This window comes from Pristis pectinata, chromosome 35 (assembly GCF_009764475.1).
Source record: "Pristis pectinata isolate sPriPec2 chromosome 35, sPriPec2.1.pri, whole genome shotgun sequence".
NCBI classification, from domain to species: Eukaryota; Metazoa; Chordata; class Chondrichthyes; order Rhinopristiformes; family Pristidae; genus Pristis; species Pristis pectinata.
Genome location: NC_067439.1, coordinates 10,164,200 through 10,187,596, shown reverse-complemented (window position 1 = coordinate 10,187,596; position 23,397 = coordinate 10,164,200). Strand labels below are relative to the sequence as shown.

The following is a 23,397-nucleotide window of genomic DNA, read 5'->3' as shown; positions in this document are numbered from 1 at the left end:
AGCATCTGTTTGGGGGGGGGGGGGAAGAGGAGCAATCAAGGACGATTCTTTTCTTCCTACAAATGCGGCTCGACCCCCTGAGTTTCTCCAGTGGATTCTGTGTCAGACAAAGAGGGAAATTGGCTTCCGGAGTACGGAGAGGTGGGGCAGAGTTCCCAGGGTGGGGCATATGGGTTAAATACAAAGCAAAGCTTCCTCTACACTGTTCCACCTCACCCACTCCCAGAACAGGGACAGCTGGGGTTAGATAGAGAGTAAAGCTGGGGTTAGATACAGGGTAAATCACACAGTCCCAGGGTTGACACAGAGTGAAGCCCCCTGTACACTGTCCCATCAAACTCTCCCAGGACAAGGACAGACTACAGAGAAAAGCTCTCTCTGCACTGTCCTATCACATACACCCAGGGCAGGTACCCAGCTCCATAAGAAACAGTTGTTTGTGCCATGAAAAGGAGGGTTCATCACATCAGCACCGTTCTCTGCTGGAGCAGTCAGAGCTCCCACTGCCTCTTGTCTCTCCCTAAAGTCCTGCACAAATCCCAAACTAATCCCACTGCACTCAGTCATACAGACAGAAAACCACACATGCTCCACAGCACGCACACAAATATAAACAATACCACATCTGCATGAAGACACATATCAGCAAAGATGTACCATCATACTTAAGAGTGATGTGCCTACATGGTTGAACATGCGTTCATACAAACATATATGAACACTAATGCATAAATGCATTCAAACACACAAATCCCAGTCACACACACCCATCAAGGCTGCAGTATTCTCACCGGAATTGGCAAGCAACAGCCACTGAATGTTTGGAATGTCATATCCGGAGTATCCAAATATTTTTCAAATGATTATTCCTGATTGTAGCTGGGTGGATGATGTAATGGGTGTTTAACACACAACAAAAGACCTTCACTCAAGGCAACAGTCATTCCCAAGCTTCCTGGAGGAGCAAATTAAAAATTCTCTTCCTGCTTTTCACATCCCTGCCTGGCCTCCCTCCTTCCTACCTCAGTAATCTCCTCCAGCTCGAAAATCCTCCAGGATTGCTGCACTCTTACTGTTCACCCCTCCCTTCTGGTGATTGGGACCCAGTCACCGGTCCACACAATCTCTGCAATTCCCTCCCTAAATCTCTCCTCGAAACCCACCGAGGATTCGGTCACCTAATGTGGCTCGGCATGTCTGACTACCCCAAGGGCAAGTTGTTGTAGTTTGAATCCCATCTACACAAGGAGCAAGCTTTTCACTCTACCTTGGTACATGTGACAAACCAATTTAATTTACCAATTTACAGTGGCCAATTAACCTACCGGAGGAAACCCACACAGCCACAGGGAGAGCGTGCAAGCTCCACACAGACAGCACCGGAGATCAGGATCGAACCCGGAGCACCGGAGCTGTGAGGCAGCAGCTCTACTCGCTGCACCACCCTTCAGCCTTGGAATGACCTTTGGAATTCTCAGCCTCTTTGGCTGCACATTTTCTAATCCTCCCCGTACCTCCCGATGTGGCTCACCACCTTTGATAACACACTGATATAATGCACTGTTGTCGAATAACTCTGGAAGGGCTGGAGGATTGAGTAGAACGTAAATTAGGGGAAGGAAGAAGATGGGCTGAGCGGCCTGCTGAGTTGTAATTCATGCACAAGGTGTGTACCCCACTGGTATTTATTGCCTGTCTTTAATCGCAGGGCCATTTCAGAGTCACTGTCAATTGTAAACCACCAGTAGGCAGGGCTGGGATGGCAGCCCTCCTGTCTTGTTATTCATATCCACAGTAACACAGTAGTTTCTTGTCACCATTAGTAACGCTTAGCTTGTTAATGCCAGATGAACATAATTAACAAAATAAACTGATAGGATATGAACTCCAGATCATTAGTCAGAGACCCTGAAACATAACCACTCTGCCATAATAGAACACTACAAGATAACCTCCGGAATGTTTTAGTCTTTTACCAGAGATTTAAGCAAAGCTCCACCAACCACCCTCAGTGCAGCCAGGAGTTCCTGCCTCTCAGCCGAGAAGGGAGGACTGTGTTAACCCCGATTAGCGAGGGGTTATAGAGGGGTGGGTGTTATCTACTGGAAAGTAATCTCATTTTCCTGGAATATTTGGGGGGGGGGGTGGTGAGGAGAGTTGAAGGGGTTAGCAGCTGTGGTAAATAATGCAGGGACTTTGAGGACTCTTGGAGTCAGTAGGAAAGGAAGGGGTGAGCCGCCAGGGGAGGACTTTCTCCTCCACTCCCCGCACAAGCACTCACACATCAAGGTGCCCAGCCCAGGAATTACAGGTATCCCAGAGGCTGGGGCTTTCTGCCAGAAATACAGCAGAACAATACCCAGCCTGTGTGCCTCGCCTCACACCCTTCATCACTCTGCAAGCAGCTGACACAACTTTCTTAATGCTTGTGAGTCCTACTTCTGCACATACTGGTCCTGGACAACATCACTGATTTAACTGGGGGTTGCTTAAATTATAAGGGATATTTTCAGATAACATTCTATATTTCCCTCCAGTTATGCATTAAAGCTGTAGAACAAAAGTTTTAGATTCTGGATCCGGGGGGGGGGGGGGGGGGGGGGGGGGGGGGGGGGGGGGGGGGGGGTGGGGGGGGCACACAGGAACAGAGCTGTGTAACTTTCCTTATCAAATGTGTTGCTGTGAGTTTGTGTCTGTCTGTCTGTCTCAGTGTTTGTCTGTCTTTCTCTGTGTGTCTATCTGTCTGTCTGTCTGTCTGTCTGACTCTGTGTCTGAATAGCTGGTATACCAATCATTGTAAGGAACAGGGAAACAACAGGGCTTCTGAAATTCAGCAGGGGGTAATCTCTGCGCCTCTTCCCTCGGTGAATCGTGAGTCGTTGAACAAAGGAAACAGGATCGGCATTAACCGTGAAGCCTCCTGCAGTCGAGGTGGAGGGGGAAGAATGGCCTTGGGTTCAAAGTCCCAGCACCAGAGTTGGGGGTGGACCCTAATGGGGATCCAACTGGATTTGGGAACTCCTCCCTCCCCCGAGAGAGGGAACATTTACACACCCCACCCCTGAGACAGGGACACGGGTCCGCACCTCTACGCGGATATGATCTTGCCAAATCTGGGGAAGGAAGGTTGAAGGCACTCAGCAAATACAGGACTCTCCAGCAGAGCGTGGGGAAGGTGGATGAGGGCAACTTCTCTCTGAATGCAACTGGAGTGGGATAGAGAGGGACGGGAGAGCAGGACAAGTTTGGGAAATATTCAACTTTGCCAGGAGAATTAGTGCAGATAATTCAGTCAAAGGCAGTTCTCCTCCTGGGGAGAATAAAAAGTGAAACACTCCAAATTTGAACTAAGCATTTGAGCAGAGTGACCCAGGCGGTTTAATCTGAGTGCATTAGGACCAAGCGCCGTTACTCACTCTCCGCTCCTCCATTTGCCTGCAAGGTGTCAAACCGATGTACTTCTTTGGCGTAGTAGTCCGCTGGGGTCTCTGCGACTGCCTCCTCCATCCTGTCCACCAGCAGCTCCTTGGTGGTGTTGTAGAGAGCCAGCGCCTCATTCGTGACCGTCACCTGCTCGGCCTTGGGGGTGCTAGAGAGTTTGAGTTTGCTCAGGATCTGGCCCCGGATGGCTTCGATTCTCTTCTTGCGGATCTGCTCCATGTCAATGGTCTTGCAGGTGGATAGGGAGAAGATGACAGGGACAGAGTCGAACAGCAGCATCAGACTGAGGAGGACCCGGAGTTGCATCCTCGCCTGGGTTATTACAACTGGAAGTGACACTTCCTCACTCTGTGACCGGTTGTATTAATCGCATTTACAACAGCAAGACTTCAATAAACGGTGCGAACGCCGGCAGAGTCCAGAGTTGGTTTAAGTTTAGAGAGTGCTGCAGAAACTCTCTGCCTCACACAAACACTGCTGTCATCGATCAGCTCGCTGGTCCCAGCTCAAGATTCTGCCTTTGCGCCGGTGTTTTGATCTCAGCGTCATTCAGCACCGCTTTTCTGCTCTGCTGAGGCGGCCAGCAGGTCGATAGAGAATTCTTCCCCGAGTCTCGGAGCTTTGGAGAGTTGGAGTTGAGAATTTATAAGCCGGCAGTCAGTGCTCCTCCCAGGAAATGGGTGGGTGCACAGCTGTGGTCACTGCTCGGCGTCTGCACAGCTATTTCCTTGCAGCCTATACATGCACTGGAGTAAAAACACGCGAGTTCAGAAACTTAGCTGGCTAACGGAAGACCAGCATTTCTATAGCGCCGGCAGCCAGTGAAGTTTTGTTTTGCAGTCAGACAGCACAGAAACAGGCCCTTCGGCCCACCGAGTCCGTGCCGACCATCAACCACCCATTCACACCAATCCCATTTTACTCTCCCCACATTCCCATCAACTTCCACCCCCCCCCCCAATTCTACCCCTCACCCACACACACTGGGGGCAATTTACAGCGGCCAGTTAACCCACCGACCCCGCACGTCGTTGGGGTGTGGGAGGGAACCCACGTGGTCACAGGGAAAACATGCGGACTCCACACAAACAGCGCCGGAGGTCGGGATGGAACCCGGGTCCCTGGAGCTTTTGATGGATGTGTTACGTGGGGAAACACAGTGGCAATTTGCGCACAGCAGGATCCCAGGGTTGAGGGATTGGCGGGGGAGATCTTACATAGAGTAATACAGCACAGAAACAGCCCCTTCAGCCCTTCCTGTCCTTGCCAGCCCATCTACATTAACCCACTTACCAGCCTTCCTTGCCTTGCTGGAACCTGGTCCAGATGAAGGGTCCCGGTTGTCCATTCCCCTCCGCAGATGCTGCCTGACCCGCTGAGTTCCTCCAGCACATTGTGTGTTGCTCCAGATTCCAGCATCTGCAGTCCTTTGTGTCTCTAGAGTTTCACGTCTGTTATCTTCCATCAGAACAGTGCACAGGACCATATCATCATCTCTCTCTGCCTCTGCAGCTCTCCTCAGCCTCCCCTCCACCTCCCAACTCCCCCTCCACAGATGCTGCCTGGCTTGCTGAGTATTTTGCTTCCCTTGTTGGTGGAAGTGATCATTCAGCTACCTTGGTTTCCTCAGTCACCCCCTCTGTATCCCATCAGACCCTGATGGAGAGTCAGTAAAATCCCCAGGTGTGGGCAGATGTGAGAAGCAGGTGTGCAACAGAGCTAAACCCTGGCGGATCAAACCCGACAAGCGACTGTGATCCTCTTTTTCAGCAGCTATTCTGTTATTTTGATGCTCTACTCTAAGTAAAATGGTTAACACCCAGCAAGCTTACAAAAAGAAGCATGCATTTCTATAGCCTCCGGTGGCAACCTCTGCTCCCCACCCACCAAAGTAAAGTCTTCCATCATACCCAGGAAATCCAGTGGCTAACCTGAGCACAGCAAGATCCCACGGGCTAGTAGAGCCACAGTGCCAGAGATGTGGGTTCAATCCCGACGTGTGGAGTTTGCACGTTCTCCCCGTAACCTCGTGGGTTTGCCCCGGGTGCTCCGGTTTCCTCCCACATACCAAAGGTGTGTGGGTTAGTAGGTTAATTGGCTGCTGTAGATTACCCCTGGTGTGTAGGGGCTGGTAGTAACTGGGGGGAGTTGTTGGGAATGTGCAGAGAATAAAGAACGGGATTAGTGTAGGATTGGTGTAAATGGGTGGGTGACGGTTGGCATGGATTTGATGGGCCGAAGGGCCTGTTTCCATGCTGAATCTCTCTCCATGACTATTGCCAGTGTGCATCAGGAAGCAGTTAATGTGTTTGAAGTGTTGGTTGGGGGGATACATGTCGGCCCAGGCAGTGGGGAGACTTCCCTTCAGCAGGAATCAGATGGGACCATGTTTTAAAGCTTTGCCCAACCGACACTGCAGTGAGACAGGTTCCGGGAGAAGGTGCTGCACGATTGGGGCCCAGCCTGCCTCATCGCTCAGCCACATTCACAGTGTGCTCAGTGATGTGTCTGTGCCCCACTCAGCCACACGAGTCTGTCATCCCAGCTCACCCTCCCTCAGTCACCCCAGTCACCTTCCCTCACCCACCTTCCCTCCCCAGCTCACCCTCCCTCACCCGCCCTCCCTCACCCACCCTCCTTCAGTCACCATCCCTGTCCTCTCTGTATCCCACTGGGTCGCAGTGGAGACAGACATGGCACTAACTCCCAGATAGTGTATTTCTGAACTGCCATCTGATCTCAGACACCACATCACCTAATTAGGAATTTTCCAACAATACATCTAATTATTACTGGGTAACTCCACCACCTTTAATTCAGTTCCTTGTGTCTCCTGATGATCTTTGTGCAGGACTAAAGCTGTCAACTTTTTATCAGATTTACAGCTCTGCACAATGGCAGGGGCTAGGAGTCATAAAAGGTATTTGTCTTCCAGATAACACTGTGGGATCTCTTTCATTCATCAAGGGTACACACAGGCAAAGCACTGCTGCCTCATCATGGGGATGGCAGCCTGGAATGTGTGTCCAAGTCTCTGGAATGGGATGGGAAACATGTCTTTCAATTTCATTTAAAATAAATATTACCATTCTCAATGTGCAGGAATTATCGACCTGGAGAGTAAACTCAGCAAAGGTTAGACACAGAGTAAAGCTCCCACTGCACAGTCCCGTCACAGACTCCCAGGGGAGGAACAGTGGCCCCGGAATCTTATCCAGGAGCCAGCCCCACACAACTTGAGCTACCTTTCATTGGCACCAACCATACCCTTCAGGGATGCAGGTAGGAGGTACCTGTATGCTCTGCTGCTCCACACCCTCTACTTCCTAGCCCTTGTCCACCATCCCGACACACCATGGCGGTCGGTCTTTCCACCTGGGAGCAAGGGGATCCCCAGTGGAAGTCCCTTATGGGGGTGTCCTTCCTATGTACACTGGGGACTTGAGGTGGAGGCTGCTGCACAGAGCAGTACCTTGTAACAAGTTTATTAGTTTGTACACGGATCTCCCAGCCGACTGTCACTTCTGTGGGCTGAAGGAGACCGTGTACCACATGTACATGAAGTTTGCGAGGTTGCAGCCCCTTTTTGCATATCTGTGGGGGCTGCTCCTCGCCTTCTGGTTGCACTTTAGCCCCACCCTATTTACTTGCGGTCATCCAGTAAGGAGGGGGGCAAGGAGGGCTGAGGATATCTTAGTAAACTTGCTCCTCGGGCTGGCTAAGATAGCTATCAGTGGGTCCTGGAAGCGGGTAGTGGAGAATTCCATCCGGGTGAACTGCCTAGAGATGTTCCGGAGTTATGTCCGTGCCCGGGTAACCATGGAGAGGGAACATGCGGTGTCCATGGGTACCACGGAGGCGTTCCGGGACCATCCTTGATAGAGGTGGGAATATTTTAATTTAAATTGTTTTGTGTTAGCAACTGTGTAAGTCACTATTATTGTCTCTGTGTTTGTTGTAGTTTTGTACTATTGTAGAATGTATTTTGTAATAAGGTTAATTAAAAATTAAAGGGGAAGGACAGTGTGCCCAGTGGAGGCCCCTCTATGCGGGGATATTCCCTTGTACACTGGGGACCTGGGGTGGAGGGTGTTACGTGGAGCGGTGCCCTGTAACAAGTTTTTAAGTTGCTTCACGGATCTCCCAGCCGCTTGTCACTTCCACAGGCTGGAAGAGACCGTGTGTCACATGTACATGGAGCGTGTGAGGTTGCAGACCCCATTTACCTCTCTGAAGGGGCTGCTCCTGGTTACATTTTAGCCCCACCCAGTGCGGAGGGGCGCGAGTCAGGAGGAGGATGTCTGGATTGCCTTGCTCCAGACCCTGGTCAAACTGGCCACTCGTGGGACACGGAGACGGGCAGCCGAGGGCTCCGCCCAAGCCGACTGCTCGGCCAACTTCTGGAGTTAATTTATGCCTGAGTATGGAAAAAAGAACACGTGGTGTCCACGGTCACCATGGAGGTGTTCCCAGACGTTGGCCAACGCAGGGAGCCAATTGCATCCTGGATCAGGATGGTAATATTATAACTTAGCTGAAGTTTAGTTGTTGTAGTTTGTAGTGATTTGTTGTAATGTTGTAGTACTTGTTTCTTGGAGACAAAAGGGCAGGGACAATATGGGTTAGGGACAGAGTAAAGCTCCCTCTACACTGTCCTCTCACACACTGCCAGATCAGGGGACATCACGCATGCAATGGACACCCTCGTGCCCCCTCCCAAGACTTCATTCACCCCTGTCGAGGAACCGGAGAGGAACAGGGGTTGCCGTAATAAAGTCCAGCTGCTCATCGACCGCTGGTCGGAACTGGAGCTGCTCATGGGGTGTGCCTGCACCATCCTCCAAAAGAACGGGAGAGACCTGGATGTGGCTCCAAGATAAGGTAAGATACCTTTATCGGTCACATGTGCATCGCAACACACAGTGAGATGCAGCTTTTGCGTAGAGTGTTCTGGCGGGCAGCCCGCAAGTGTTGCCACGCTTCCGGCACCAACATGGCATGCCCACAACTTCCTAACCCGTACGTCTTTGGAATGTGGGAGGAAACCGGAGCACCCAGAGGAAACCCACGCAGACACGAGGAGAACGTACAAACTCCTTACAGATAGCAGCCGGAATTGAACCCGGATCGCTGGTGCTGTAATAGCGTCACGCTAACTGCTACACTACAGTGGCTGCCCCAAAAGACTGTTGCAGGAATCGAGCAGCGCTGGTTGAAGGGACACCTTGCTGGCCTGTTGAGGGAGTGGAGGGCAACAAGGCACTCCGCTCCCTCTCCACAGCGTGTCAGTGACAGGATTTAAGGTATTCTTGACATGTTGATCACCACAGCCTGCCTCAGCACCAACAGCAACAGGAGGTCACTCCACAGACTTCACAATCTCTAGGTTCAAGAGAGATGGGCAGTGAGCTTCCTGCAGGAAACCCAGGAGACAAAGCCATCTGGCTCCTGGAGTGGCGAGGATTAGCGGGAGGCTACGTGAGTCACCACAGTTAGATTTCCACTGGGGTGGCTTGTTAGCCCTGACTTTTCAACCGGAGACCTTGAGGGTTGAGAAGTCTGTGCCAGGCTTCACCTCAGCATGTGTCTAGACAACCATTGTGTACGTCCCCAGGCCCAGTGTGATACAAGCTCGCCTCTTTCAATGTGTCTGCTCGCTTGATCTCCACCAGAAGAACTTAATCCCAATAGGTGTAAAATGGGAGGTTTAATATGAGTTGGACCTACACCATGAAAGGCAGGGTGCTAGGGGTACTGAGGAACAGAGGGACCTGGGTGAACAAGTCCATAGATCCATGAAGGTGACAGCACAGGTATATAAGCTGGACAGACATACAAAGAGAAGAATGCTGATTTCATTAGCTCAAGCAAAGAATATGTGAGCATGGAGGTCAAGGTACAGCTTTATAAAACTTTGGTTAGGCCACACCTGGAGTACTGGGTACAGTTCTGGTCACCACACTATAGGAAGTGATTGCACTGGAGAGGGAGAAGAGGGAATTCACCAGGCTGGGACCTTTCAGTTACAAGGAGAGACTTGATAGGCTATTCTTTTCCCTACGTTCCGAGGGAGCGCCCAATAGGGGTGTACAAAGTAAGGAGAGGCATAGATCGGGTTAAATTTAGGGCTGGGATACAGTGTGATTATCCAATGGGGGACGATCATGTAAACAAGGCCATAAGCCCTAAGGTCTTTCTGGTGGATTGCAAGGAACTTTTCTCCATAACTGACAAGTCTAAAACCAGAGTGCATCTGTTTACAGTGGGGAGTAAGAGGGTTTGAGGGGACCTGAGGAAATCTTTTTTCATCCAGAGAGGGAGGTTAGAATCTGGAATGTACTGCCTGGGGGGAGGTTGGTGGAGACCCTCACAACATGTAGAATGAGCACTTGAATCGCCAACGAATAGAAGGCTATGGACCAAGTGCTGGTAGATGGGGTTAGTGCGGAAAGGTAGCTGATGGTCAGCAGGACATGGTGGGTGGAAGGACTTGTTTAACAACCGGGATTCATTCTGTCGGTTCTGGGCTGACTGGAGAAGACAGCAGGAGGGCTTCCCCTCATTGTGACTTTGGTAAGATGTTGGCTGATCTCTTGTCAGGAGGAAAACACTATGATGCTGGAGGAACTCAGCAGGCAGGCAGTCAACGTTTCGGGTCAGGACCCTTCTTCAAATCCTTTTCTCCCAATCCTTTGGTTCTCTAGACAGGAGTCTGTGAATTGGGTCAATCGGGTGGCAGGAGTCTGATAAGGAGGTGTTCGACGGTGAGTCCATCTGGGTCGAGCCATCGAGGACCTGGCCCCATGACAGACGTACAAAGGTGCGCTGAGGGACCTGCAGCTCGAGTGGTCCCGAGGATCGTGCATGAGGTTGCAGGTCCAGATCCTGCCCGAATTGGGACCTTGCCCCGCCCTTCTTCTACCCGCCAGTAAAATGGCAGGGTGTCTGGAAGCAGGTTGCGCAGTTGCTGGCTAACGACGGCTCTTCCGTCACGGATCCGGAAGGATTAGGAGAGTTGGTCTGCTTAGGGGGTCCTGTTCTCGCTAGCTTCCTCCAGCAAGGACGTGTGCAGGGTTTTGCGGGAGGATCTCCCCATGATCAGCCCGAGGTGACGATCGATTGGAGGGCCACCGACGTTGGCAGGGCTGACCAGTGCCCTCTGCCAGCTACCCGGGTACAAGTCCCTGGGGCTGAACAGGCTGCCTGTGGAGCTCCTCAGGGCTTTCTGAAACATTCTGGGGATTGCCCACACACGGGTCCTGGGGGAAAAACGTATCAAAACATAGAAAACCTACAGCACATACAGGCCCTTAGAAATTACTAGGCTTACCCATAGCCCTCTATTTTTCTAAGCTCCATGTACCTATCCAAAAATCTCTTAAAAGACTCTATCATATCCGCTTCCACCACCGTTACTGGCAGCCCGTTCCACACACTCACCACTTACCCCTGATATCTCCTCTATATCTACTCCCCAGCACCTTAAACCTGTGTCCTCTTGTGGCCACCATTTCAGCCCTGAGGAAAAGCCTCTGACTATCCACACGATCAATGACTCTCATCATCTTATACACCTCATCCTCCGTCGCTCCAAGGAGAAAAGGCCGAGTTCACTCAACCTGGTGACTGGGGAGATGTTGCTTTCACAGTGCAGGGCGGTCATCATCCTGCTGCCTACCGAGGGTGATCTCTCCCTTCAGAAACCGGTGCCTATCTCCCACCTCGGCACAGAGTGCAAGACCTTTATCTGGGAGCTGTCAACCATCTGGGCTCCCAAGTGATTCACCCCATCCAGCTCTGCATGGTTGCCGGCCAGTCCACAATCAAGACCACATCCATTTCCCAGCGAGCTGGCCTTTCTCTCCCTCGGCCAGGGAAAGGCCTTATCAGGACTGCACGTGCTTGGACTCAGACCGCATGCCGTCACCCAGGTCCGATGTTTGTCCACTCCCTGGATAAACTCAATGGGTCCTTGGCAACACCCCTTCACATTGGAGGAGGAGAGCGGCAGGGATGCCCCATGTATGGCCAGCTATGTCCCATCTGTGTGTCTTCGGGGGTGGAGCTGACGGGTTTGTCCCTGCACGAGCCAGCCGTGGAGGTTGTCCTTTTGGCTTACATCGATGGTTGTGCTCTTCATAGTTGACCCCAGGAACGTGTGCGAGCACCAATAGGTCTTTATGGTGCACATGCTCTGCACGGATCAATTGGGAGGAACGTTCAGGACCCATCGTGGGTCAGTGATGGGTGGGCTCCTTGCTGGAGGAGGTGAGACCGCTCACGTGGAGCACCACGCCCCTCCTCCGTCTTGGAGAGTGACTGAGGAAGCCTGGCCGGCAAACTGGCAGGAGCTGGAGGCGAAGGTCACCAGCCCGCTAGGGCGCTGGACAGGACTGCTCTGAGCGTGTTCTCACAGGGGCTGAGCGCTGGTCCTACACTGAATGGGGACCTCCGTGCTGTGGTACCGGTTGGTCACCTCGGTCAAGGAGAGTGTCACAGAATGACGTGTGATGTTCCAGCCAGTGTGGCAGGGTCGTGTTCTAGGAAACAGGAGTGACGTTGGAGAAAGTGTGGTGGAGCTACAAGTGGTAGGTGTGATGTTACTGCAATTATGAACAGGGTAAGTGTTACAGGAAGTAGATGCAGCATTTTAGGAAGTGTGACAGAGAAGGTATAATGTGAAAGTAGATGTCGTTACAGCAAGTGACAGGGGAAGAATCATAGAGCCCCAGACAGATACAACATAACCCCACATAAATCCCATTTTATTCCCCCCACATTCCCATCAACTCCCCCCAGTTTCTCCCACTCCTCACCCACACACCAAGGGACAACTCACAGCGGCCAATGAACCTACCGACCCGCACGTCTTTGGGGTGTGGGAGGAAAGCGGAACCCCTGGGGGAAACCCAGGGAGAAGGTGCAGACTCCACACACAGACAGCACCGGAGGTCGGGATCGAACCCGCCGAGCCACTGTGCAGCCCATTGAGTGCTGCAGGAAGTTCTGGTTCAGCAACATGAGAAGTGGTCGGATCCTTTATATATCAACAGCTAAAGTAACTCAACTAAAGAGTCCAAAGGCCAGAGCAAGGATAAAGAAACAGCAAAAATATGAAGTGATAATCGTGTACCAACAACCTGCATTTATATAGGAACTTTCAACTGACTGACAATAGTTCACAGGGTAATAACTGACTTGGACCCAGAGGAGGATATAAGATTACAGGTGAATAAATGGTGTTCCAAGGATAGAGAGCGGAGGGGGGCGGGGGGGGGGGGGAAGAGAGAGAGAGAGAGAGAGAGGAGAGAAAGTGCAGAGGGAGAGAGGGGGGTGAGAGGGGGATAGGGGAAAAGAGAGGGGGAGAGAGGGGAGGGAGGGGGAGAGAGGGGGAGAAAGGGGAGGGGGGAGAGAAGGGGGAGAGAGAGAGAGAGGGGGAGAGTGGGGGAGAGGGGGGAGAGAGTGTGGAGGGAGAGAAGAGGGGAGGGGAAGAGAGAGAGAGAGGGAGGGGGGTGGAGGGGGGTAAGAGAGAGTGTAATTTAATGAGCTTCTTTGGTTTCAAAACTGGGCCTGCAGTTTCCAAGAGGAAGTGTAGGGAGGGGCATTGGGAAGGTGCAGAGAGGGGCATTGGGAAGGTTTGGGTGTGATGGTGATATCCCCCTTGAGGTCAGCGAGAAAAGGGAGACCCAGAGTGCAGACGGGTGTAGGAAGTAGGATGTAGGAAGGAAGCAGGATGCCAGTTTATCTGGAGCCCTCTATCCATGGAAAATGACAGTCGACGTTTTGGGTGGAGATTCTCCATCCCAACCCAAAATGTCAACTGTCCATTCCCCTCCACAGATGCTGCCTGACCCGCTAAGTTCCTGCAGCAGTGTGCGTGTTGCTCCAGGTTCCAGCGTCTGCGGTCTCTGTGTGTCTCCACTCTATTCATGTACACGCTTCACCAACGGTGTCCAGAGTAACAGCTACAACTGAGAAAACATTCCCTGATCATCCGCAGTGTAAATTATCCCTGTGAAGGTGGGTGGCGGTGGACTCAGGGGAGGAAGGGGGTTGATGGGGATGTGAGAGAGTGGGTCAGAAGGGAATGAGAAACAGGACGCTGGAAGAACTCAGCAGGTCGGGCAGCATCTGTGGAGGCAGAAGGGGTATGTCAATGTTCCCTGCATCGGGGCAGGGTTCTGATTTTTGTTCCAGATTCCAGCGTCTGCAGGATTTTTTTTGCCTTCATACAAAAAATGGAACTGATGGGATTGCTGTGAGGGCCAGCACTGAGTTGACAGGCTGTGCGGACGCCCTGAGGAAGGGTGAGGTCAGGAGCCATTGACCAGCCTCCCCCATTGAGATTCCACACCGCGGACTCCCAGGTTGATGTTGGAACGAGCTGCCGACGAAGTGGTGATGTGTGTTCAGTTGTAACATTTGAGAGAGGTTTGGATAGGTACGTGGATGGGAGGGGTTTGGAGGGATGTAGTCCGGGTGCAGGTAGATGGGACGAGGCAGAAGATCGGGTCGGCATGGACTAGAAGGGCCGAAGGGCCTGTCTCTTTTTGTTGGTGGGGGGGGGGGGGTTACACCTACCAGCATTAGAGACGGGACTGCAGCTCCCAGGGTCCTGACAAAGTGACCAACACAGAGAATCTAAGTGAAAATTAAAACATTAGAAAAACCCACAGATCTGTCCCATGGCAGCAGGGGGAGAAACAAAGCAATGACTTACATCGGGACACTGCCACAGCCTGTCAGAAAGAAAGGGTCCACTGCAGACAAGGACATTAATAGCCCACAGTACATTGCAAGCAAGGACTGTATTAGCTAACAGTGCATTGTACACAAAGACCATTATAGCATAGTGCATTACAAACAAGAATTGTAATAAGTCACTGCAATGCAAACAATGGTTGTTTTGCAAACAAAAGTTGTAACGCTGCAGAGTGTATTACAAACAAGAACGATCATAGCATGGTGCTTTACAATCAAGGGCTATAATGGCTCACAGTACATGACAAACATGAGGTGTAGTAAGTTACAGTATATTTCAAACAAGGACTGTAATAGCTCACAGTACATGGCAAACATGAGGCGTAGTAACAAGGGCTGTAATAGCTCAGAGCACATTGCAAACAAGGACTATAATAGCTCAGAGTGCATTGCAAACAGGGGCTGTAATAGCTTAGAGTGCATCGCAAACAAGGGCTGTAATAGCTCAGAGTGCATCGCAAACAAGGGCTGTAACAGCTCACACTGCATTGCAAACAAACATTGTAGCTTTCAGGATTCAATAGCGAATTCTACAACTTCAGGTAGCTCGCTTTCTCCGTCTGGATTGGCCATTTCTTCAGTAAGTCAACTATCTGTGATATCAGCTCAGTCTTTCTCTCTCCATTAGCATAGCTGACTTACTAGGCACGTCCCACAGCCCTACATTTTGCATTCCACATTCCTTTATCTAAATTCTCACTCACTAACTGCCCTGGCCTCTTTGCTTTTGTGCCGTTTTCTCACTCTCTGTCTAACCCCATTAACCCATTAACTGAATGACCTCTACAACTTATCCCCACAGCAACCCTGGCCTCACCTTACCGGAGATATTCCCTTTGATTTAAACATCCTTCACCCTCTTTCTCTGTAACTTGTTTTCTCTCTTTTTCCAGTTCTGATGAAGGGTCTTTGACCTGAAACATTGACTCTGTTTCTCTTCCCACAGATGCTGTCTGACCTGCTGAGCATTTCCAGCATTCTCTGTTCAAATTGCAGAGTTCCAGCATTGTATTTCTTTTATTTCAATTTGTAACATTGCAGAGCAAACATGGATATATATAGCAAGGTGCTTCACAATCAAGGATGGTAATAGGTCAGAATACATTGCAAATATGAGTTGTAATTAGCTATATTGCATTATAAACTAGCTCTGTAGTAAGTTAGAATGTATTGCAAACAAGGGCTGTAATAGTATTGTAAATTAGGACTGTAATAGCTCAGGAGAGTTTGCAATCTCTTCTGAGATATCATGGTGCATTGTAATGTAAACAAGGGTTGTAACAGCATGAAGTGCATAGACTCTGTAATAGTGTGCATGCTACAACAGAAAAATATTCTTGAATGCCATAACTCTGAAATAAAACAGAAGATGGTGGAAGTAGCAGCAGTTTATGTGGAAAGAGAAGTGTTGTCAAAGTCAAAGTTGAGTTTATTGTCATCTGCACGTCCATGTGTGCACAGGTGCAATGAAAAACGTACTTGCAGCAGCATCACAGGCACAGAGCATCAGAGACACAACATTTCACAAGGAAAACATAAATTAACAATATAAATTATACAAGAAAGAACAGAATTAAAACAACAAAAAAGAAGTCCATTGTAGTGCAAAGTGGTCATAGTGTCGCTATAATGAGGTAGCATTAGGGTTGTGCTGGTTGGTTCAAGAACCGAATGGTTGAAGGGAAGTCGCTGTTCCTGAACCTGGTGGTGTGGGACTTCAGGCTTCAGTAGCTCCTGCCCGATGGTGGCTGCGAGAAGATGGCACGGCCCGGATGGTGGGGATCTTTGATGGTGGATGTTGCCTTCCTGAGGCAGCGCCTCCTGTAGATACTACCAATGGTGGGGAGGGACGTGCCCGTGACGTATTGGGCTGAGTCCACCACTCTCTGCAGCTTCCTATGTTCCTGCCCACTTGAACTGCTGTAATTGCTGTTATGAACAATGACCAGACTGGGCACAAAGGGACAAGAGAGATCACAGAATTTCTCCACCCTTTAATTGCCTGTCACTACCTGCTTAGTGAGAATTCTGGAGGCTGGAATCTAAACTTCATTGCCTCCTCCTGTTCTGCAGAACATAATAGTGCAACAACGGAGACCAACTGATGATCGGGTCTACGTGGGTCACCCCCTCATTCAAATATTTAAAGTTTCTTCCCTGCAAGGGCAGTGAATGTCCTGAACTGGGGCTTCAGGAAGTGAAAGGTTTGTGGTACACCCTGGTTTGTGGTGTGTGATTGCCCCCTAGTGTTTATGCTGGGACTTGCTGCACCTGGTCTCTCAGCCCAGACACAATCTGGAGAACTCTTGACCGTGCAACACTGAGTGATTGGTGATAGCGGATCAGTGCAGATGAAAATGATAACTGCAGAGATACAAACAGGAAATTGTTTCGCTATCATTTCTTTTAAGTTATTGCACAAAAGAAAGATCCCTTCCCAGAATGTCCCAGGAGTTGGCTGCCCTTGGCTTTTTGGAAAAACAGGCATGTACACACAAACGTTCAATGGTCCAGCACAGACAAAGGTCATTCAGTCCATCAAAGACCAATCTCAATAGTCTCACCTAGTCCAGGTCCAAGACCACACTAGCTGGCTTTTTTTTTGTTTTTGTGGGCTCCAAATTTGTGAGAGATTTGTAAACAGCAAGACAAAGGAAGAAAGCTGTATGGGGGTAGACAGACAGAGAGCAAAACAGTGCCAGAGAATGAGAGGGCTCCACAGAGTGAGAACAAAATGGAGAGAGAGAGACAGGTTAGTGAAAGAGGAGAGCAAGCAAGTCAGATAGAGCAAGTTAAAGTACACAGAGCAGTATTTTCCATGTGACACAGAATTAGGCCATTCAGCCCTTGGAGTCGATGCTGGCTCTCAGAGTAACCCTGTAAGTTTTTCTCTCTCACCTGGCCAACAACTCCCCTCACCCACGTTGGGGGAAGTTAAGGGGATAATTAACCAACCCACAAGTTTTTGGGATGTGGGAGGAAACTGAAGCACCCGGGGGGGGGGGGGGGGTGGTGGGGTGGAACTTACAGAGTCACAGATAGAACGTGCAAACTCCACACAGACAGCGCCTGGGGTCAGGATCAAACCCGGGTCACTGGAGCTGTGAGGCAGCAGCTCTGCTCACTGCAGAACCCTCAGGGAAAGTGGTACATCAGTAAAGCCAGAATAATATAGTGAGCCAGGGTGCAATGAAGTTCCTTGCTCGCGTGAAGCTCACAGAGTAAACAGTGGACATGGTAATGACAAATACAACAATACAGCGATGACTGCAAAACAACAGAATGGTGCAAAGACTGTAGTGCAGTCTGAAGTACTGAAAAAAGAAACGCGAAAGTGACAACAGAATTAATAACAGATAATTAAGAGTCCGAGAACATGGCAGCCCCACCGGAAAGGGGGTGTGAGAGAGGTGACTGGTTCAGGAGTCTGACAGAAGTGGGGAAGCAGCTGTTCTTGAGTCTGGTCGTCTGGGTTTTCAAGCTCCTGTATCTTCTCCCAGAAGGCAGAAGAGAGAAAAGGGAACAGCCAGGGTGGCAGGAATCCCTGACAATACTGTCGGCCTTCCTGAAGCAACGCATGGCGAAGGCGGACTGGATGGAAGGGAGTGAGGAGCCGGTGACGGACTGGGCAGTGTTTACTCCTCTCTGCGGGTTCTGTCGGTCCAGAGCAGAGCAGTTACCGTACCAGGCTGAGGTGCAACCTGACAGGATACTTTCTACAGCACATCTGAAGAAGTTCGGGAGAATCCTTGTGGACAAGCTGAATCTTCTCAGGACAGTTACTGGTTTCAAGCCCGTGGTTCAAAATGTTTTTCACTGGAGATGTGAAAATTGTTTTTTCTTCTACACTCTCCCTCCAGCTCTGAAACCAATCTGTGTCCATCCAGTTCACTCAGGAAGCTTCTAATATCTCACAGGCCGGCAGCTGGTGAAGGGGCAGACCAACTGAACCTCCCGGAAGGCAGGATGAAGGAGACGGTGCTGGGGATTCCACTTTCCCCTGTACCCTACCGTAGACTTTGCTCACCCCAGATTCCTCCCAGGGTCCAAAGTCAATGCCAGCAGGATCAGCCAGGAGATGGAGACCTCCCACAGGCCAGAGACCTGGATTAACACGGCACCTTTTACAACCTCAACACATCCTGCAGGTACTTTACAGACCGTGACGTCTGGTCCTTGCTGGCATGTAGGAAACTTGGCTGTCACTTTAGAACATAGAACAGTACAGCACAGCACAGGAACAGGCCATGGTGTTGTGCCGAACTAATTAAACGTAATTAAATGCCGAACTAACCTCATCCCTTCTGCCTACACAATGCCCACATCCCTCTATTCTCTGCACATTTATGTGTCTGCCTGAGAGCTTCGTAGATGCCTCTATTGTATCTGCCTCCACCACCACCCCTGGCAGCACATTCCAGGCACCCACCACTCTGTGTAAAAAACCTGCCCCGCACATCTCCTTTGAACTTACCCCCTCTCACCTTAAATGCACGCCCTCTAGTATTTGACATTACGACCCTGGTAAAAGGATACCGGCTGTCTATTCTACCTACGCCTCTCATGTTATTATAAACTTCTATCCTCTCAGCCTCCATCGCTCCAGAGAAAACAACCCAAGTTTGTCCAACCTCGCCTTATAGCACATGCTCTCTAATCCAGGCAGCATCCTGATGAACCTCTTCTGCACCCTCCGCACCCTTCCTGTAATGGGGTGAACATTGAGAATAGAAAGCTCCCACGGACAGTGATGGGATAAATGCCAGTCCGTCTGCTTTCTCATCATGTTTGTTCAGCGATAAGTCTGGGACACCACCTCGAGAACTGCCGTTCTTATAAATAGCATCATGGGATTTCTTCCATTCACCAGGGGCACATACAGGCCACAGGAACAATGTGGCACTCCCTCAGCACCGCCCGGAGATAGCAGTCCGGAATGTGTGTCCTGGTCTCTGGAATGGGATAGGAAATATTGCCTTTCAATTGTACCTTTCAATTCTAAACTCAGAACAATTAAATATCACAATTATCTCGGTGCTGAGGTTATGAACCTGGAGAGTAACCTTAGAATGGGCTAGATACACAGTAGAGCTCACTCTACACCATCTCATCCCAGGGCAGGGACAGTATGGGTTAGACACAGAGTGAGGCTCCCTCTACACTGTTCCATCACACACTCCCGGGGCACAGGCTAGATACAGATTTCGGTGTCCATTTCTAGGGAACAGTCTGTCACATTTTCTGATCTTCCAACTGGGTATGGAGCCACACTTGCACAGAGGCGGGATGCACTCAGAAGAGCTGTCCCAAGCTCGGGGCTGTCAATTCCACCTCGGCACCCCAGGGTGTTGCTGCTGTCTCTCACCTCTGCCCCGACTGAAAGAGTGGCAACCGAGTGGACCCAGAGGTTAGCAAGGAACGGAGAGACCATCCGGGTGAAAAGAAGCACAGAGGAAGACAATTATCTTGAGTGTGTCTCCTCTACACCTATGTGCCTGTGATGCTGCTGCAAGCAAGTTCTTCAGCGTATCTGTACCTCACTGTACTTATGCACATGGCAATAAACTCGACCTGACTTGAATCCTAGCCAGTTTCTTTTTGTTTTTTTTAGAAAGAGTTGGGATACTGGGATTATTTCCAAGGAAGCACAAATGGTTAAAGAAAGACTGGATTTTTTGAAAATGATGGAACATGATGAAATACAAAATGATTTTCTCTTTGGGTTGAGGGTTAGCAAGGCAGGTCATTCAATTAAAATTATCATTACGACAAATCGGAGATAGGCCAAAGGTTAGAGTTCATCTTCAATGTCCTATCGAACCCATTTTTTTTCTGGCCTTTACCCACAGGATGTTTTTTTTTTTGTTTAAAATGTTTAATTAAAGCATCAACAAAACTTAAAATGTTGTCCTGCTTGTCCAGGATGTGCACCAGCCCCTGTGGACACACCAGTCCAGGAAGGACTCCAGTGAGCCAACAGATATCACGTACTTCCTCTCCAGGGACACCCAGGCACGGACATAACATTGGAAGGGGGCAGGAAATCCGTACGGATGGACCTCCCAATGGCCCAGTGGCTGGACCTGTGAATGGCCACCTTGCAATTACCCTGGGAGCGTAGGACAGGGACATTGGTAGAGGGACCTTTATTCCGTATCTAACCCTGCTGTCCCTGCCCTGGGAGATGACAAGAAAAAACAGTTACCTCCTTGATGATGGAGTCCCTGAGACTCTGTGTCCCTCGAGGTGCCCCTGATATTCGAGGACCCATCTATTGGATGGGAGCCGTCTCCCAGAAGGGGGTCCTGAAGCTGAGAGAATAGGCAGAACCTTGGCAAATGGAGTTTAATGTAGGAAAGTGTGAGGACATGCAAATTGGTTGGAGGAATCAAAAGGCGAACCATTTGGAGAGAGAGTCATAGAGTAACACAGCATGGAAACAGGTCCTTCAGCCCCAACTGGTCCATGCCAACCATGGTGCACACCAAGCTAGATCCAGTTGCCCACAGATGGCCCATATCCCTCTAAACCTTTCCTATTCATGTAGCTGTATAAATGTCTATTAAATGTTGACATTGTACCCCACCTCTACCACTTACTCTGGCACCTCCATACACCCATCCCCTCTGAGTGAACGTAGCTGCCCCTCAGGTTCCGAGTATATCTTTCCCCACTCACCTTAAACCTCTGCCCTCTAGTTTTTTGTTCCCCTTCCCTGGGGAAAAAGACAGTGCATTCACCAATCTGTGCCCCTCATGATTTTATACACCTCTATCAGGTCTCCTACATTCCAAGGAAGAAAGTCCTAGCCTGTCCAATCTCTCCCTATAACTCCGGCCCTCGAGCCCTGACAGCGTCCTCAGAAATCTTCTCTGCACTCGCTCCAGTGAATGAATTGGGGTGGCAGCAGGCCACTCGGTCCATCAAGTCTGCTCTGCCACTTAACCTCAGGGCTGATCTGACCATAACCTCGTTTCCACATTCCCACCTACCCCTGGTAACTTTTCACACCCCTCACTTCTCGAGAACCCCTCTCCCCCTGCCTTAGAAATTCAAAGACTCTACTTCCACTGCCCTTTGGCGAAAAGAGCTCCAAAGACCCACCACCCTCTGAGAGATTTTTTTGCCTCGCATCTATCTGATGATGGCACACAAATGGAACACAGGGGGATCTAGGAGTTCCTGTGCAAGAAGCACATACCATTTGCTTTATTAATTAGCAGCAAGTAATTAAGACAAATGAACATTGGCCTTGATTGTTAGGGCAATGGAGTTTTAAAAATAGAGCAGTATTTTTACAATAGCACAAGACGTTGGTGAGGTTGCACATGGAGTGCAGTGTACAGCTTTGGTTCCTTTATTCAAGAAGGGATAGATTAACATTGGAGGCAGTCCAGGAGATATTTACTGAGCTAATTCCTGGGATCAGAGGATTGTTCCATCACAAACTGCTTTGGAATTTAGAAGAATGAGATGTTTCCATAAATGGGAGAGTCACAAGTGAGGGGACATAGTTACATGATTAGGGGGTGCCGATTGAAAATTGAGGTGCATGAAACTTCTCCTTAGAGGGTGGTGAGTCTCTGGCATTTTCTGCCCCACTGGGTTGTGGAGGCTGGATCAGTCGGGGTCTTTTAAAGAGGAGGGAGATACATTTTTGAAAGGTTGAGGAACTGAGGGCAATGGGGAGCGGTGCAGAAGGCCTGGGGCAGTCAGCCGTGATCATATTGAATGGCACGGCAGGCGCAGGGAGCTAAATGTCTTACTCCCACCACCACCGACATTCATGCCCATGAACTCTGGGGAGAGGCCTTCTGTTCTATGAGAAGGGGTGGGGGATTGGGGAATCCTTGGTGAAAATGGCCCCTGTTGAGGAGACGGTGCTAGGTGTCCCTCCACCTTTTGGGTGGGTGGGTGCCCAGGACAAGGAGAAGAGCAAGAAGAGAAATGGGCTTGTCCTCGACCCAGAGCCCAGTCCTGCCCTGGGGTGGGATGCAGGGAGGGAGGTTGCCTGAAGAAGGCCAAGATGTGTAGGGTGGGTGTGTTGGCTACCAGCAGTGACTGCCCAGAGGACAGCAGGGATTCAAGGTTGGGCAGGGGAGGTTGGGGGTCACCAGGGAGGATTTAGAGTTCACCACCAGTAAGATGGTGGACACCCTTGTGCCCCCGATCATGTCCTGCCTCACCCCCACTGGTGATCTCTGGGCTTTCTTAAAAAGACCAGGGGAACCTGCAACCGTTGGTGTGTCTGTACCATCTCCAAACACGGCCTCAATCCAGTGCCTTGGTTCGAGGTGTCCTTACTGAGCTGCTGAGGAGACAGGACTTAAAGTTCTCTTGACGCGAAGGTAACAATAGCTGATCTCAACATCGACGGCCATGGTGGGGGCTTCTCTCTGCAGAGTTAACAATCTCTCAGTCCTCAGGGAAGGGAAGATACATGGTGGGCTTTCTACAGGATACCCCACACTGTCCTGGGAGACAACTCTCCCGCCATCCACCTCTGAGAAAACTTCGCCTGCAAACTAGTAAGAATGAAAGGGAAATTTAGGAAGTTAAAGAGAAAGGTGTTGGATTGAGGTCATAATAACCAGAGTCTGCCAGGAAGGAGCTTTATATGGAAATTTAAAAGTATGTCTCGAACTAGAGATAAAGTACAAAGAGAAAATTGCTCTATTAGAATACATGTAGCATTTAGTCATATACAGCATGGAAACAAGTCTTTTAGCCCAATTCATCCATGCCAACTAAGGTATCTATCCAAGGAGAAGGAAGATGAATTAATGGCCCTAATAGAAATAAATAGGTATGATCTAATTACCATTGCATAGACAGGTAGACATAGAAGAGAGGCGCAAAACGTCTTCGGAGGTGGACAGCCTTGGTGTTAAAGAATGGAATAACAGTAGGTGGGGGTGCCGGGGATGTTAGCTCAGAAGTAGAATTAGTTTAGGTGGAGCTAAAAAAACCCCAGCAAGGAACAGAAAACATTAGGAGTTATCTGCAAGGCCACAAGCAGTGGTGATAATTTAGGACTGACTACTAATCTGGTGCATGCAAACAATGATCAAAAAAAACTTTAACCTACACCTAGATTGGGTAAAGTAAATCAGCTCTAATAGTGTGGAGGATGATTTTATGGAGTGTATGTAGTTTTCTAGATCAGCCTGCTGAGAGACTGACAATGGAACAGGT

At 49.9% G+C, this 23,397-nt stretch overlaps 1 protein-coding gene across 1 annotated transcript in view; it reads right to left on the bottom strand.

Moving 5' to 3' along the window:
• LOC127586254 (transforming growth factor beta-1 proprotein-like) overlaps positions 1-4,088 on the bottom strand; it is a 52,931-nt gene extending 48,843 nt beyond the window's left edge. The window contains exon 1 of the mRNA XM_052044057.1: positions 3,411-4,088. Within this exon, the coding sequence (XP_051900017.1) occupies positions 3,411-3,747 (337 nt within the window). The 5' untranslated portion in view covers positions 3,748-4,088. The remainder of the gene's footprint in view (positions 1-3,410) is intronic.
• Positions 4,089-23,397: the final 19,309 nt, after the last annotated feature.